Source organism: Eriocheir sinensis, chromosome 17, assembly GCF_024679095.1.
Source record: "Eriocheir sinensis breed Jianghai 21 chromosome 17, ASM2467909v1, whole genome shotgun sequence".
Classification (NCBI taxonomy): Eukaryota; Metazoa; Arthropoda; class Malacostraca; order Decapoda; family Varunidae; genus Eriocheir; species Eriocheir sinensis.
In genome coordinates, this window is record NC_066525.1 from 15992611 (window position 1) to 16007524 (window position 14914).

Here is a 14914-nt window from a genome sequence, read left to right on the forward strand (position 1 = left end):
AGTTGGTGAGTGGCTGGAGGAGGGAGGGAGGATCGCACTACACCGTCTACACGTATTGAGAGAGAGTAGGGTGGGTGAATAGAGAGGGAGAGGGGGGGGGTGAGTTGGTGAGTGGCTGGAGGAGGGAATTAAAGAGGATCGCACTAGCTACACGTTCTGTACGTGATCAGTTCTTGTATCGTTTGATTTCTGTGGGCGACGAGGGAGGAATACGTCGCTAGTCTTCATAGGGAGCCTCAGACGAGCGGTTGTGTCGTTGTTCAACTTGTCATTTTTCAAAAGATGGCAGAAAAACGCAGTAGCAGTGCCGTACATAGTGAAAGCAAGAAAAAAAAACCAAGGCGTGAGCAGAAGTACAGAGATGTTTGGGAAAAAGAATTTCCATGGTTAAGACCATCCAGTAAAGACTTGTAAAGCACAGTGTAAAACATGTGGTGTTGAAATTACTGCGCAGTTAACAACAATAAAGCTTCATGAGAAAAGCGTGAAGCATCAGAATATGTGTGCAACATATAGTTCAACAAAAACTATAGCAGAGGCGTTTACCAGTGCACAATCTAGCAAGGGAGATTCAGTTAATTAAAGCTGCTGAAATCAAGCCCCATGCAAATGCAGATTGCGAAAGATGTTTCTCAGACATTAATAGAATGAAATCTAACGACAGAAATAAACTAAAAACAGAATCAGTGAGAGACATTATCTTAGCTAAACAATCCGTAACAAGCCAAGGAAACTGCACCTCATTCGTACCATCCAGGAGCATAAGAAGTATGACTTCGAAAGTATTATATCCTACGGATAAAGAAAGTGACCAAAGCTACCCACAAATCTATGGGGTCTCAGCCATCGACTTATAAATTAGTGGTGAGTACACGATATAGCTTCTCGTAACATGCAATACTTTTAATTTTCAGAACCCCATATCAAATGTAACAATGTTATTGTTGTCTGATGTTCCAGTGGTATATTTTGTGATATTCTGCAAGACTGACAAGTAGACAGGTGAATGTTGGTGTACGATAATCTAGCTCAAAATACGATAATTTTTGACGGGTGTGTACGATAATTTCAACATAGAAATCTAGGAACCCTGCTCACCTGCCGCCTCCTGCTGGGGGCGGTGCACACTATTCTAGTGCCTGCAAAAGTATGATGAGTGGTGTTCCTCAAGGTTCATTCCTGGGTCCCGTTCTTTTTCTTATTTACATTAACCATCTGGTCTCATCACTTAATTAGCTATCAATATAAGATCTTTGCTGACGACTTTAAAATTTATATGAAGGTTCAGAGTAATAATATTTCCTCTACAATCAACTGTATAGCTACTTTCCAGCAAGATATTGATGTACTGAATGGAATGGCAAAATCACGGGGTCTTAATCTTCACCCAGACAAATGTGTGGCTCCAAGATTTGGCAGAGATCTCCCTCCTGCTGGCCTTTACGACCAGTACTTCATTAGTGACATTCCTATCCCATTTACCACTCCGAGCAGAGATTTAGGGGTGATGATTGATACTAAACTGAAATTTCATGGCCATATTCGTTCTGTGGCTTCCAAACCGGGTGGTATGGCTTCCAATTTATTGAAATCAACACTATGCCGTTCTCGTGATATTTTATGATGGCACTGTACACTACTCATGTTCGTCCTCTACTTGAATTCAGCTCAGTTGTGTGGAACACTGGCTATATTGGGGACATTAAGTTACTGGAGTCAGTCCAGTGAAGGTGGACCAAAACCACAGATGCCCTAGAGAACTTGTGCTATGCAGACAGGCTTTTTGCTCCTGATCTTTCTTTCTGTTCGCGGGAGGTTATTGAGAGCTGATTTGTTCAAGTGTTGGAAAATCATGCATGGTGTTGCCCCCTTTGACTCGACAGTCTCACAAGATATTAGTTGGATGGATAGCCAGGATAGGCGCTGAAGTGTTTTTATTTTTATTTTTTATATTGACTCACTATAGTGACTACCGCTAGCGCAGTACCGCAACCGCACTACTCCGGAAAAAGTACCACACTACTGATTTTTCAGTACCGCGCCCACCTCTGGGCAGTGGTGTGCAAATAACAAGTATTGCCTAAAGAGTCGTCATAGTGGTTGCCATCACAGGGCCCTTAAATGAATAAATCGATTATCGACTGAATGTACTCGATTTCAAGCAACAGATCACTGGGATCAAACCCTATGGAAAGAAATCGTAGATGAAATGAGATGTAGGCGATAAAAGCTGTAACAAGGTCAAATGAAAGGCCATTGAACTTACATTAATCAAACACAGAAATACCTGGGCCCAGAAATTTGAATAAGTTCTGCTGCCATGGCATGAAAATCACAAGGTTAAGTTGACGGTTTTAAGTATAGCAACAAAATAAGACCTACACAAAAGTCAATCCCCATTTATTAAGTCTTTCTTTATCGCAGCGACGACACGCGAATTTTACTACAATAACATAAATTGATAAATATTAACTTTGGCATTTTTTCATTGATCATTATTTTTCAACCCGTACAGACTTCAAGACAAGACCAAGACCAAGAGCCACCACAACAAACCCTGACATAATTATCCCACTGCTGCACTGCCCGCGCCTCCACTCCCAGCGAGTGCTGCTCCCACACCAACTCCGCTCCCTGGACGTGCCCACCTTCGACCTGCCCACGCTGCTGGCGGCGGCAGGCGTGCACCCCTCGCGGCAGGAATCTGCCATCCGCCTCACCTGCGCCTTCCTCAGGAAGACGGGGCAGCTGACGTGCCTGTGAAGCCCTCACAGAACGACACCAGCATGTGGGCGACTAGATCGCAGCGGCCCAAAACAACAACATAATTATACAAACTCGTCACGGGGAACAGACTCTTCGTGACCCAAACCAGCACCCCCCCTGCCACCCTGCCCCCACCACTGCCACCTGCCCCTGCCATGGGTCACAGGGTAGGTGTTCATGGGGCGGTTCATTAAGTTACCTTTTCAAGTGCATGGGAGGTTATGAGTCTTTAATTTCTTTTAGGGTTTGCATCTTTCGACTGATCTTGAGGACTGATTCCACAAAACTTTCCATGATATATTGATAAAGATTCTAGGGTTAATATCTATAACTTCACTCGCTGCATCAGAACTAAGTAGAAATAAACAGTTTCACCTGCCATTGTGAGATGGGTGAAGTTATAGATATTTACCAAGTAAATGTGTATTCAGTACTTACAATTTTTCACTCATTATCATATGATGTACTATCCTGGCAAATTTGCAACGGTGGGCTTTTTACTGTGAGGCTATTATTCCCTAGCCTCTTTACATCTCTAAGGTAATTTTGGTAATACCATATTAAAGTCTGCAAAGTCTGGCATTTAATGTGGTACTGTATTATGAAATTTAAGGAAATGTCATGCAAATATCAGACACTTCAAAATGCCACAGAGCATTTTGTGGCAATAAGTTATTATTTAGTGGTGATAGGTTACTGTTCATCAAGTAAGTTGAAGTTCTCTCAATTTACAAATATTTTTTAACTTATGAAGCAGCAATAGTTTCATATCCTTAGCAGTAGTTTAAGATGGGGATATTTTGTGGCTGGTCTCGTGTGGAGAATTCAGGGCACCACACTGTTTTCTGGCAAGATATTCACTATGTTATTGGTGTACCATTTGAGCTTTTGCAGGACTGAAGTGACTACTTAGTATATCTGACATTTTGGAAATTTTGTGATGGGCTGATGTTTCGGGTTTTAGTATGACCCGTTTTGAAAGTGCACAGGAATTCAATTTGTTGCCTAAACCATTGGAAATGCATTTTTTTATTGTGCTGAAGGGCACTTTTTGTCATCCACAAAACTGATGGTAATTTTAAAAAACAAGGGCACTCCTTTTTTTCAGAATTCTCTCATACAAAACATACAAAACCAATATGTTTGATCCACTATATCACATTTTTGTTCATTACACCAATGATCTTATCTTTAACCCCTTCATTCTGGCTACGCCGATGTCGGTGTCAGACAGCGTCACCGTTAGTCCTCTTATAAACCTCTTAATCCTCTTCCATTTCCTCTTAATCCTCTTCTAAACCTTTTAAGAGAAAATGGAAGAGGATTAAGGGGAATTTAGAGGAGGATTGAGAGGTTTAGAAGAGGATTAATCCTCTTTCATTTCCTCTTGACCCTTTCCATACTGTGACGCCAACGTCTGCGTTACGGATGGAAAGGGTTAACCTTTCATGTGATTAATAGTTTTCATCTTTTTCTCTATCAACAACCTTTAGTTTCTACCCTAATTATTTTGTTCATTTTCTTCAGAATTTAAATTACTATACTAAAATTTTCATGGTGTTACTTGATAGTGTTCATTTTGTACTTGATTTCAGGTACTTTGAGAATCAATAAAGGATGCCACCTCACAAGCAAGTTCCAAGTTTGCAATCATCTACCTTGAAACTGGTTGCATACCTACTCCGAAGACTGTGTTGTGACTGGAATGTATCTACAGATAAACTACAGTCTGTTATTGACCACATACAAGTCCATATTCCCCCTCAAATTCAAGCATTAGTATGTCGCACAGTACTTCAATATAGTACAAATAAGGTAAAATTACATAAATTACATAATTATAAAATTTATACTGATATGTATGTAAAGTAATTGTCATGAAGAGTACAAGAAGCTGCAAGGTTGATGATGAAGTTAGTGGGGCTAACCTAAGAGAAAGTGACTAGACATGGGGAAAAATGAGGTTTAAAAATTATGGTCAATCTGTCCTCTTTAGGCTTCAATGCCTTGTACTCCTCAGCACAAAGATCAAACCAGCTTAAGATTTAACCAGTTATTTTGACATATCTCCCTAGCTGCAGGAAATGAGGTTGCATGTTGATGGCAATAATGTAAATGAATAAACTTATTAGCAGGGTTGGGTCTAAGTACAGGCGACTGTACTTAAGTCCAAGTCCAAGTACCTGGATATTTTCAAGTACAAGTACAGTCACTTTGCTGTGTACTTAAGTCCAAGTACCTGGATATTTTCAAGTACAAGTACAGTCACTTTGCTGTGTATTTAAGTCCAAGTCCAAGTACATTTCATTGTACTTAAGTACAAGTACTTTGTGATAAAAAAAAGTTCCTATCAGATTCATAACACACAAAAGTTAGTAGTTTTTGTATATACACATTAATAAGGCATAATAATATTACACTAAAATATCATAACACTCAGTGTATGAATTTACCCAATACTATCATCACAAAGTTCACTGGAATCTATATACAATATATAATTTCGATTAAATACAATGTACTTGTTTGTACTTGAAAGTACTTTGGGTCTAAGGGCCGTATTACAAGTCAAACCTGAGAAATTTTGAGTCCCTACAAAGGTTGATTTAGGGGCAGTATTACAAGTCCAATCTGAGAAGTTTCGGGTCCCTACAGAGTTATCCATCCCAAACTCTGTAGGGACCCGAAACGTCTCGGACTGGACTTTTAGTACGGCCCTAAGAACAAGTACAATTGGATTTTTTAAACTCCAAGTACAAGTACATGAAAATCTGTACTCAAGTACAAGTACATGTACTTGGACCCAACCATGCTTATTAGGGACTTAGATTAGATGAAATGATATAAAAGACCTATGGAGAGGATTCATGGATGATGTGCATCCAAATGATGTTTTTTTGCCTTTTTCTTACTTGATGGGAATATTTTCTTTAACCTGTTGCTGGTGGCTGTATTCTCATATCAACCCCTCATATTATTCATGCCATAGATGGAAAAGGCTCCTACTTAAGCCAACAGTGAATATGAAGTGTTAACACTTGGCAGTAGACATATGATGCTGAAGGCATGGTACATAACCAGTGTCATAAACTGCCCATATTTATTTTTGGTGGGTCATGTCAGTCACCTCAGCTTTTTCAAACTATTAAAAGGGTCAGCTTCTGCTTATGGCATCTGATCCTCTCAGTTCATTGTAGCAAAGTTCCTCACCAACGACTGTTGCTTAAATTACAGGCTCACGGAGTAGAGGGTAAAGTTTTGAACTGGGTCAAGGCGTGGCTTAGCAATAGGAAGCAAAGAGTGCAAATCAATGGTAAAAGATCTGACTGGGGATGTGTTACGAGTGGGGTCCCACAAGGTTCGGTATTAGGTCCACTTTTGTTTATTATTTATATCAATGACTTAGACACAGGAATTAGTAGTGATGTTAGTAAATTTGCAGATGATACGAAGATCGGTAGAGTAATTGAGTCGGATCAGGACGCTAGTATTCTCCAAGGTGAACTCAACAGATTATATGACTGGGCGGATAAATGGCAGATGGAGTTCAATGTAGGAAGTGCAGTATTCTGAGTGTAGGTAGGAACAACCCTCACATAACTATTGCTTAAATGACACTCTCATAAGTAGGTCTGGAGATGGATTTAGGGGTCTTAGTGAGCTCTGATCTCCGTCCAAGGGCACAATGCATTCAAGCTAGAAATCGAGCTAATAGGGTACTGGGATTTATTTCAAGGAGCGTAAGCAACAGAAGCCCCGAAGTCTTCCTCAAACTATATTTAGCATTAGTTAGACCTCATCTTGACTATGCGGTTCAGTTCTGGTCACCCTACTATAGAATGGATATCAAAATGTTAGAATCGGTGCAGAGGAGGATGACTAAGATGATTCAGGGGTTGAGAAACTTGCCATACGAGGAAAGACTCAAACAGTTAAACTTGCATTCTCTAGAAAGGCGAAGGGTGCGTGGAGACATGATCGAGGTTTATAAATGGATGAAGGGCTTTAATAAGGGAGACATTCATAAGGTTTTGTTGGTAAGAGAACCGGGTAGGATTTAAACTGGATAAATTCAGATTCAACAGGGACATAGGCAAAAATTGGTTTACTAACAGGGTGGTGGATGAGTGGAATAGGCTTAGCAGTCATGTGGTGAGTGCCAATACAATTGTCACATTCAAAAATAGACTAGATAAATTCATGGACAGCGATAATAGGTGGGGTTAGATACACGGGAGCTTAGGGTCAAAGGAGCTGCCTCGTACAGGCCTACCGGCCTCTTGCAGACTCCTGCGTTCTTATGTTCTTATGTTCTATTGTATATGAAGAATTGTTTTATTAATTATTCTTTTTTGCCCAAACAGATTGTATTTCCTGAGCTACTCAACCAGAAGTACTTAATGTTGTGCACACAGCTACATGCAAAGTATCTTTGGATCAATAACAGTCAGGCACTTGTGCCCCTGCTGAAGGAGCTTGATGGGTACAGTGTGCAGATACTTAAGATGGTTGGTTCCAACAGCGAGGATATATATTTGGAAAGTTACATGTATGGATTTCAGAAAGGAGCTCAGCTTGAGGGTCTTTACCATTTTCTGAGAACACTGAGTAATTTAACAATGCTCAAATGTTCTCAGATGTGTGATAATTATATGCTTGAAATTATTTCCCAATCCTGCCCTCATTTAGAAGATCTTAGTATTGAAATGTGCACTGATGTTGATGATGAAGGGGTCTTTTACCTTGCTGGTCACTTGCCAACTCCTGACACATATTCCAGAATAAGAAGAGGGGCACAGATACCATCAAAGTCTGTTTGTACGAAACTTAAGAAAGTTAATTTTGATTACACTATGGCTTCTACTGCAAGTGCTGTAATGTTGTTGCATCTATGTCCTCTTGTTGAAGAACTCAATGTTACACCTGATGTGAAAATTGAAGATGTATTCACAACATTACATGGCAGTGATCCTGAGAGATACCCAGAGGTGAAAGCCAAATATACTCTTAAGGTGATCCATACTTATACAGAAATTGATGAGAATGAATTGGCACTAATTGTTAGGACTTGTCCACACTTAGAAGATGTTACCTTGAGGTGTAATGGAGTAGAAAGAAAGGACAGAAACTTATTAGCCAATCTTTTGAGTTTGAAAATCATAACTTTGAATGTAATGAACTGCAATATGCTTGCCTTGTTGTGGTACCTGAGTCAGAGGGGTGATCATTTGCTGAGTTTAACTATTCAGCATCTGACAAATTCACCAGCAAATTTAACATTTACTAGAACTCATCTGCAAAAAGTAATTCAAACATGCCCCAAGTTGCAAAAGTTCACCCTAAAACTTAACAATAATCCCATGCAACCTGACTTGCCTTACTCTTCATTTGGGTCCCAAATGTCATACTTCCAGTCCTTGTCTCATTTGATGCTGGAAGGTGCAGCAGTTACTCCTGAGGACCTCACAGTCTTAGTGGGTAAGTGCAAAAAACTTACTGAATTGCATATACTCATTCATAACCTAGATATGTTGAATGACCAGGTTCTGTATAGCCTTTTGGACTCTGGCAGTCTGGAAAGCTTACAAACTCTTTTTCTCTACAGACCAATGTTAACATTGGCAGGCCTTAAGAGGTTGTTAGATAGATGCCCACACTTGCACACTTTGGGTCCTATTTCATCTTGGGCCATAGAGAAAAAGGATCGTGAAGCGCTCATGAAGGAAATAAGGTTAAACAATTGGGACTTGAATATAGAGAGTCCTGAAATGATGCATCTGATTATTCAATAAAGTCTGGCATTGGGCAAATAAATGGGTCCACAGAAAACTCACCAAATGTGAATTTGCCAAATGCAAATAACTGAAACAATAGGAAAAACTTTAATTGGTACCAGATTCCCAGGAGAGCCAACCTTTTCTTGCTTATTAGGTGGCTTAAAACCTCAACTTTTGGGGTGTCTTATCTTGCATCGTGTATTTGGTGAATTTTTTTCCCACACGATTCTCATATTTTGGCTTTTTTTCCTTCCATTCTGAGGTTTATCTTTGTCATCATTCCTCTCCATCATTCCTCACAGCAGTGGTAGAGGCTTTGGACATCATGTTACACTCAGCAGATTGCAGTGGGTTAGACCATCAGGATTGGGGAAATTGTAACAATTTTGTAAATTAGTGTAAATTATGTATGTAAATATGGTGCTGGGCTAATTATAGTAAGAGGTGGTGTGCAACATGCTATCACATGCAGCAGGGCTCATCACAATTGTCTGAAACATTTTGTCTGGTGGCACAATGTCATTAACATGGTGTCTTTGTATCTGAGAACTTGTATTGTAATACAGTATATGATTGGCAGGGAAATGCACCAAAAAAAGTCAGAGATTAAGCATATCCTAGAGGGAAAAAATTTGTCAAATGCAAGGATTTGGTTGCCATATACAATTTAATGTTGTCTGGGGGGTAAGTAATTGCCAAATGGGAAAATATGGTCACCATACAAATATTAAGGTAGTAAATGATTGGTGTTGTCAAATGCAAATTTGTCAAATCTGAATGTGAATATGTATGCCAAATGTGAAACTTTACTACACACACACACACACACACACACACACACACACACACACACACACACACACACACACACACACACACCGCTCTGGTAGCTCAATCGGCTTTGGGGAGGCGGTGGCTGAATCGACAGAGTAACAGCACCGCGTTCAGGAGGACGCGAGTTCAATCCCCGCCCGGTGCCACCAAGCTGGGATTTTTCAGCCGCCGCCGAGTGGCTTAAAACTACCCACATGCTGTCCAGAAGACCACCTATCAACCCGGACTCTAGATTCTAGGATTAAAGATGAGCTCCGGGAGGGCAGCATGAGCTAATGCAAGATGGCGCCACTATAAACACTCGCCTGCGCCAGAACGGGCTGGGCCGACCATCAGGACCCACCGGGAAGAACCCTTGGGCCGACCATCAGGCCCCACCGGGAAGAAGCCTACCGGCGCTATAGGCCGCGACGTAAAAAGAAAAAAAAGAAAAAAAAAAGAAAAAAAAAAGTGCCTCGCTGCAAGGTTTCACGACCAAACAGGCGGTGGTTCAAGCCCTGCTCCGGCTGGATTCTTTCCACTGACTAGGAGTGGTTACTGTCCCCCCTTGAGCAAGGGGGATGGGGTGTGTGGTGTGTGAGGTCCTGGCAGTACCCAGAGATCGACAAATAATGAGCACTTGCTCACGTCGTGAGGGTACCTGCTGGCGAAAGCGAGTCCAACTCATGATCAGGCCGTGGAGAATTCCACACACACACACACACACACACACACACCACAACGCAATGCAATGCAACACAACACAACACAACACAACACATATATAAAATGCTTTCCTATTTGCAGTGTTGCCTTCCTAGGGAGGATGGCAAGAAAACAAACACGAGTTTGGGGAAATGGACTCCCCAATTCACATTTTTTATAAGAATAAAGGGGCTACAGTGTAAAATGAGACGTACTTTAACTTCCTGCAGAGTCATGCCAACAGGGAAACAAACTGAAATTCCTGAAGGTTGAGAATTGATTAATTACTTTTGACATAACCAATTTAAATTTCATTCTTTGGCCATCTCTTCGATTTCAGTGTAGCCTCCACAATAGTGAGATATGTGCCATATTCTTTTTTTCTTTGAATTCAGTGTTGATTATCAGACATGGGGTCAGTTATGAATTGAATTGGAATTTTAACTTTATCCAATCATGCATAATCCACATTTTTTTTATAGATTTTGTAGTAGTCTCTAGGAAGTTAGGAAAACAGTTCAAGAGCTTGCAAAAGGAGAAGACAGCAGGGGAAGATGGTTTAGTGGCCAAAATGATTAGTAGACTGATGTGTTTTATAAATGGAAGCTCCTATAAAATGACAATGAGAGAACAGCATTAAAGCAGAGGAAGGGGGGGAAGATAATGGCTTCCCTCAGTATGTAGTGTAGTGCATTGTGAGGCAGTCACAACAACATGGGTATTGCGGGAGAGCATGAGTATTGCAGATACTAACCCAAGCAGGCCATTTTGTATTATTGTATCCAAGTTGTCAATGATTACAGATACGACACGAAAATGTAATAGAAGAAACTCAGAAAACTATTGTATTTTATTTCATATTTTGATTATTTTGCAGTGGAACGACAAAGTCATAAAGAAAGGATTTAACACAAAATGCCACGTTAGCTATGAAAAAAAGTACGATGTAGTTATGAAAAATCTATAGCTATGGAGAAATTAGCATTGGAATATAATAATTTATATACCATGTATACATTACCATGTGTAAAAAATACTACTACTCCTTAGTGTCCACTGCAGCTTTCTCCAACAATTCAAAGTAACTAAAACATGATTGGCTATAAGATTGTTTCTCATTGCAATGTGTTTCTTTCATGAAAGATTCTATCTTTACTTTCTTCACTTTACTATATTGTTTGTACAAATATTAACATATGCATATTGCTATATCAGACCCCACAAAACAAGATCCATGAAAAATGTAAATATACATAATATTGTTTGTTATAGGAATTTATTTTCTGGATTATTAAGCTACTGTAAATGTGTAGTTTTATTCTAAAACCTACAAAAGAATATTGTATTTCTGTATTGGTGTATTTATTGCTGGGTGCAAACTCCTATATATACTATGTATATGAGTCTTATGAGAACTTAAGTTTACTAATATATATATATATATATATATATATATATATATATATATATATATATATATATATATATATATATATATATATATATATATATATATATATATTCATAGGTATTGCTCTTGCTCTAATTTCCACTGTAACAGATTTTACAATAAAATGCTTTAAAGAAAAGTCAGTTATGAAAAGTACCTAAGATCTGAATCCTTAGAAATTGGAGAAACAGTAATTTGTAGACCTGCAAACATAATATTTTCAATAAAAAGGACCTTTATGTATATGTATACATATACAAATATGTTCATGCCTTTTTTTTTTTTAAATATGTGGCCTCACTTTCAATCACAATAAATTTTTTGAACCCTATTCACACATACGCGATCTTGGGACGTCAGCGCCACGATCCTGGTTCTTTCTGGTATCGTCGGAATTTGGTGCCCGTCCCAGGGGTGTTGTAAAATTTGACACTACGCTTGTTGGAGTATTTCCCGAATGCTGGATGGAAGCTGCACAACCATAATGATGCCTGCCACACAGCTGTCCGGTTTCTGAACGATCGACGACGATCAGTCTTGGAGATTTGGATTTAACGTTTTTTTTCAGGCAATGATTCCTGCCCGACTAGTGCTGGGCAAGGAAACGACAGTAATGAACATTGCCCGACTGGTAAACCAATGCTGCTCAATCACCGGATGAATGCACAACGACTCCTGACTTTTCCCCCTCCAGTAGGTATATAACCACACCTCTGCGGCATCCCTCTACAGACCTGAGTGTCTGAAGGACATTCCGTTATTAATTTAATTAAGACGAGTTGGAGGTTATACTAGTGATGGACACACACAGAGATTTACATAGATTTACATTGAAAATCAGACCACACAGACCCCATGGTCCAGACTAGGTGGTCTGTCCTTAAACCTAAGTGATTTTACATTAATCAGAAGGTTCCTAAACGTTGCATTTCTACTCTAGTTGATATTAAGTTGAAGGAAGTGACGGTCGAGCTTATTTTTGAAGGAGTCAATCGTGTTACACTGGACCACGGATGGTGGAAGCTTATTACATTCTCGCACTACAACGTTGGTGAAGAAAAATTTGTTGCAGTCTGAATTTACTTGTCTACATTTGAGTTTTATGCCATTGTTCCTTGTGCGCAAAGTGTCATCGATCATAAACAATGTTGATCTGTCTACATTTGTGAAACCATTAAGTATTTTACAACATTCAATCAGTTTTCCTCAGAGGCGACGTTTCTCAAGAGAGAACATGTTAAGGGTAGAAAGCCTTTCTTCGTAGGATTTGTTGCCCAAGGAAGGGATCATTTTCGTTGCCCGACGCTGAACACCTTCTAATTTAGCAATATCCTTTGCATGGTGGGGAGACCAAAACTGTACCGCATATTCCAAGTGGGGTCTGACAAAACTATTGTAGAGCGGGAGTATTACATCTTTATTCTTGAATAAAAAGTTTCTTTTAATGAAGCCCAACATTCTGTTCGCTTTATTTGCTGCATCAATGCATTGCTGTGAGAATTTGAGGTTTGACGCGATTTTGATCCCCAGGTCCTTGACGCATTGAACGCTTTTGAGTTTAACGCCGTGCATTTCGTAATCGAACTTCTTATTCCTCATTCCAACTTGAAGGACTTGGCACTTGCTTACGTTAAAGGGCGTCTCCCATCTATCCGACCAAGCTGAAATTTTGTGCAAATCCTCTTGGAGGCTATGCCTGTCTTCATCAGTGAGAACCGAGTTACCAATCTTTGTGTCGTCTGCAAATTTACTAATGCGATTATTGAGTCCAACATCCACATCGTTGATGTAAATAATGAAGAGCAATGGGCCAAGAACCGAGCCCTGAGGGACGCCACTAGTGACCGGCGCCCACTGTGAGTTAAATCCGTCAATCACTACTCTTTGTTGTCTGTTGCTCAACCAATTCGCGATCCATTGGTGTATTTGACTGTCAATTCCTATTTGCTTTAATTTGTAAAGTAATTTATGATGTGGGACTTTATCAAACGCTTTCTGGAAATCAAGATTGACTACGTCCAGTGATTTGGTTACGTCATAAACAGTGAAGAGGTCGTTATAAAAGGTTAATAGGTTTGATAGGCAGGATCTTTTGTTTCGGAAGCCATGTTGTGAGTCCCCAATTAATGAGTGGCTTTCAAGGTAACTCACAATTTTGTCTCTAATTATGTCCTCAAGTAGCTTACCTACAACCGAAGTTAGACTAATGGCCCATGGGCCTGTAATTACCTGGTACTTTTTTGTCTCCTTTCTTAAAAATCGGTGTCATGTTAACCTTTTTCCAATCTGAAGGGACGATGCCTTGTCGCAAGGACATATTGTTTACGGTTGTGAGGGAGGAGAGTATTTCGCTCTTTGTTTCTTTCAGCAGAGTTGGATATACTTTGTCAGGTCCAGGACTTTTATTTGTTTTAAGTGATTTGAGGGCTTTAAGGACTTCATCGGGTTTTACTTCAAAGTTAGGCAATGCATGCTCGGGATTTACATTAGTACTGGTGTTGGTGGTAGTGGTGGGAGGACTGTTATTATTAAACACCGAGGAAAAGTAATTGTTTAATAGGTTTGCAACGTGTTGGCTGTCAGTCACTAGTGCACCGTCGCTGTTTGTTAAGGGTCCAATTTCACTTCTGATTACCTTTCTGTTGTTTATGTAACTGAAGAAGGATTTCGGATTATTTTTACAGTTGGCTGCAATATTTTCTTCATATCTACGCTTTGCCTGACGCACTAATCTGTTTACTCGTCGCCTGGCATCATTGTAGAGTCTAATGTTTTCGAGCGTGCTTTGTTCTTTCTTTAACCTGTAAAACAATTTTTTCTCCTTGACTGAGTGTTTAATTTCGCTATTAAACCAAGGTGGGCTTTTATTAGTGTTAATTCGCTTCTCGCACAAGGGGACAAATGTGTCCAGCTGAGTGAGTAAGTGATTTTTAAAGCTTAGCCAGGCGTCCTCTACATTGCCATCATCTGATAGTTGCATATCTATTAGTTTTCGTCGGATTTCTACGAAGTTGGCTCTTTTGAAATTGGGCACCTTTACTTTATTTTCAGTCACCGATGTTTGAGCTCTAATGTCAACGCGCACTAGTTTATGATCGCAGGAACCGAGGTGTTCAATATGGAACAGAGTGGTAATATGAAACAGGCCATATCTTAGAAACTACTTGCTGCTGTCAATTGGTAAATGAATTAAAACAACAACACCAGTTCCTGAGACAAATAAGGTGTCAAATAGAGGTCGCAAAGCTTTGAAAGCATCTCTCTTGACTTCCTCTCCATACAAGGAGGCTCAAAGACCTCATTTGAAAAAAAAATTAGGTGGAGATAGACAGAAGAACGTACCTGCTCAGGGATCAGCATACAAAGGTAGAAGCAAGAAGAGAAATATGCATCGGGAAACAGT

At 39.8% G+C, this 14914-nt stretch overlaps 1 protein-coding gene and 1 long non-coding RNA gene across 2 annotated transcripts in view; one reads left to right on the plus strand and one right to left on the minus strand.

Moving 5' to 3' along the window:
* LOC127000020 (uncharacterized) overlaps window positions 1-14914 on the minus strand; it is a 72896-nt gene that overhangs the window by 6051 nt on the left and 51931 nt on the right. The gene's annotated exons all lie outside the window — the stretch shown is intronic.
* On the plus strand, window positions 104-9764 carry LOC127000011 (uncharacterized). Its single transcript, XM_050863392.1, has 4 exons — window positions 104-864; window positions 2516-2933; window positions 4362-4581; window positions 7131-9764. Exons 3-4 carry the CDS (start codon window positions 4384-4386, stop codon window positions 8556-8558), a joined length of 1626 nt encoding a protein of 541 aa, XP_050719349.1. The 5' UTR covers window positions 104-864; window positions 2516-2933; window positions 4362-4383; the 3' UTR covers window positions 8559-9764.

What these genes read in the sequence shown, in the direction of transcription:
- LOC127000011 (XM_050863392.1), top strand. Translation starts at nt 4,384, where the DNA reads ATGCCACCTCACAAGCAAGTTCCAAGTTTGCAATCATCTACCTTGAAA. An exon ending in TTCAATATAGTACAAATAAG is followed by an intron (nt 4,582 to 7,130) that starts GTAAAATTACAT and finishes TTGCCCAAACAG; the next exon opens with ATTGTATTTCCTGAGCTACT.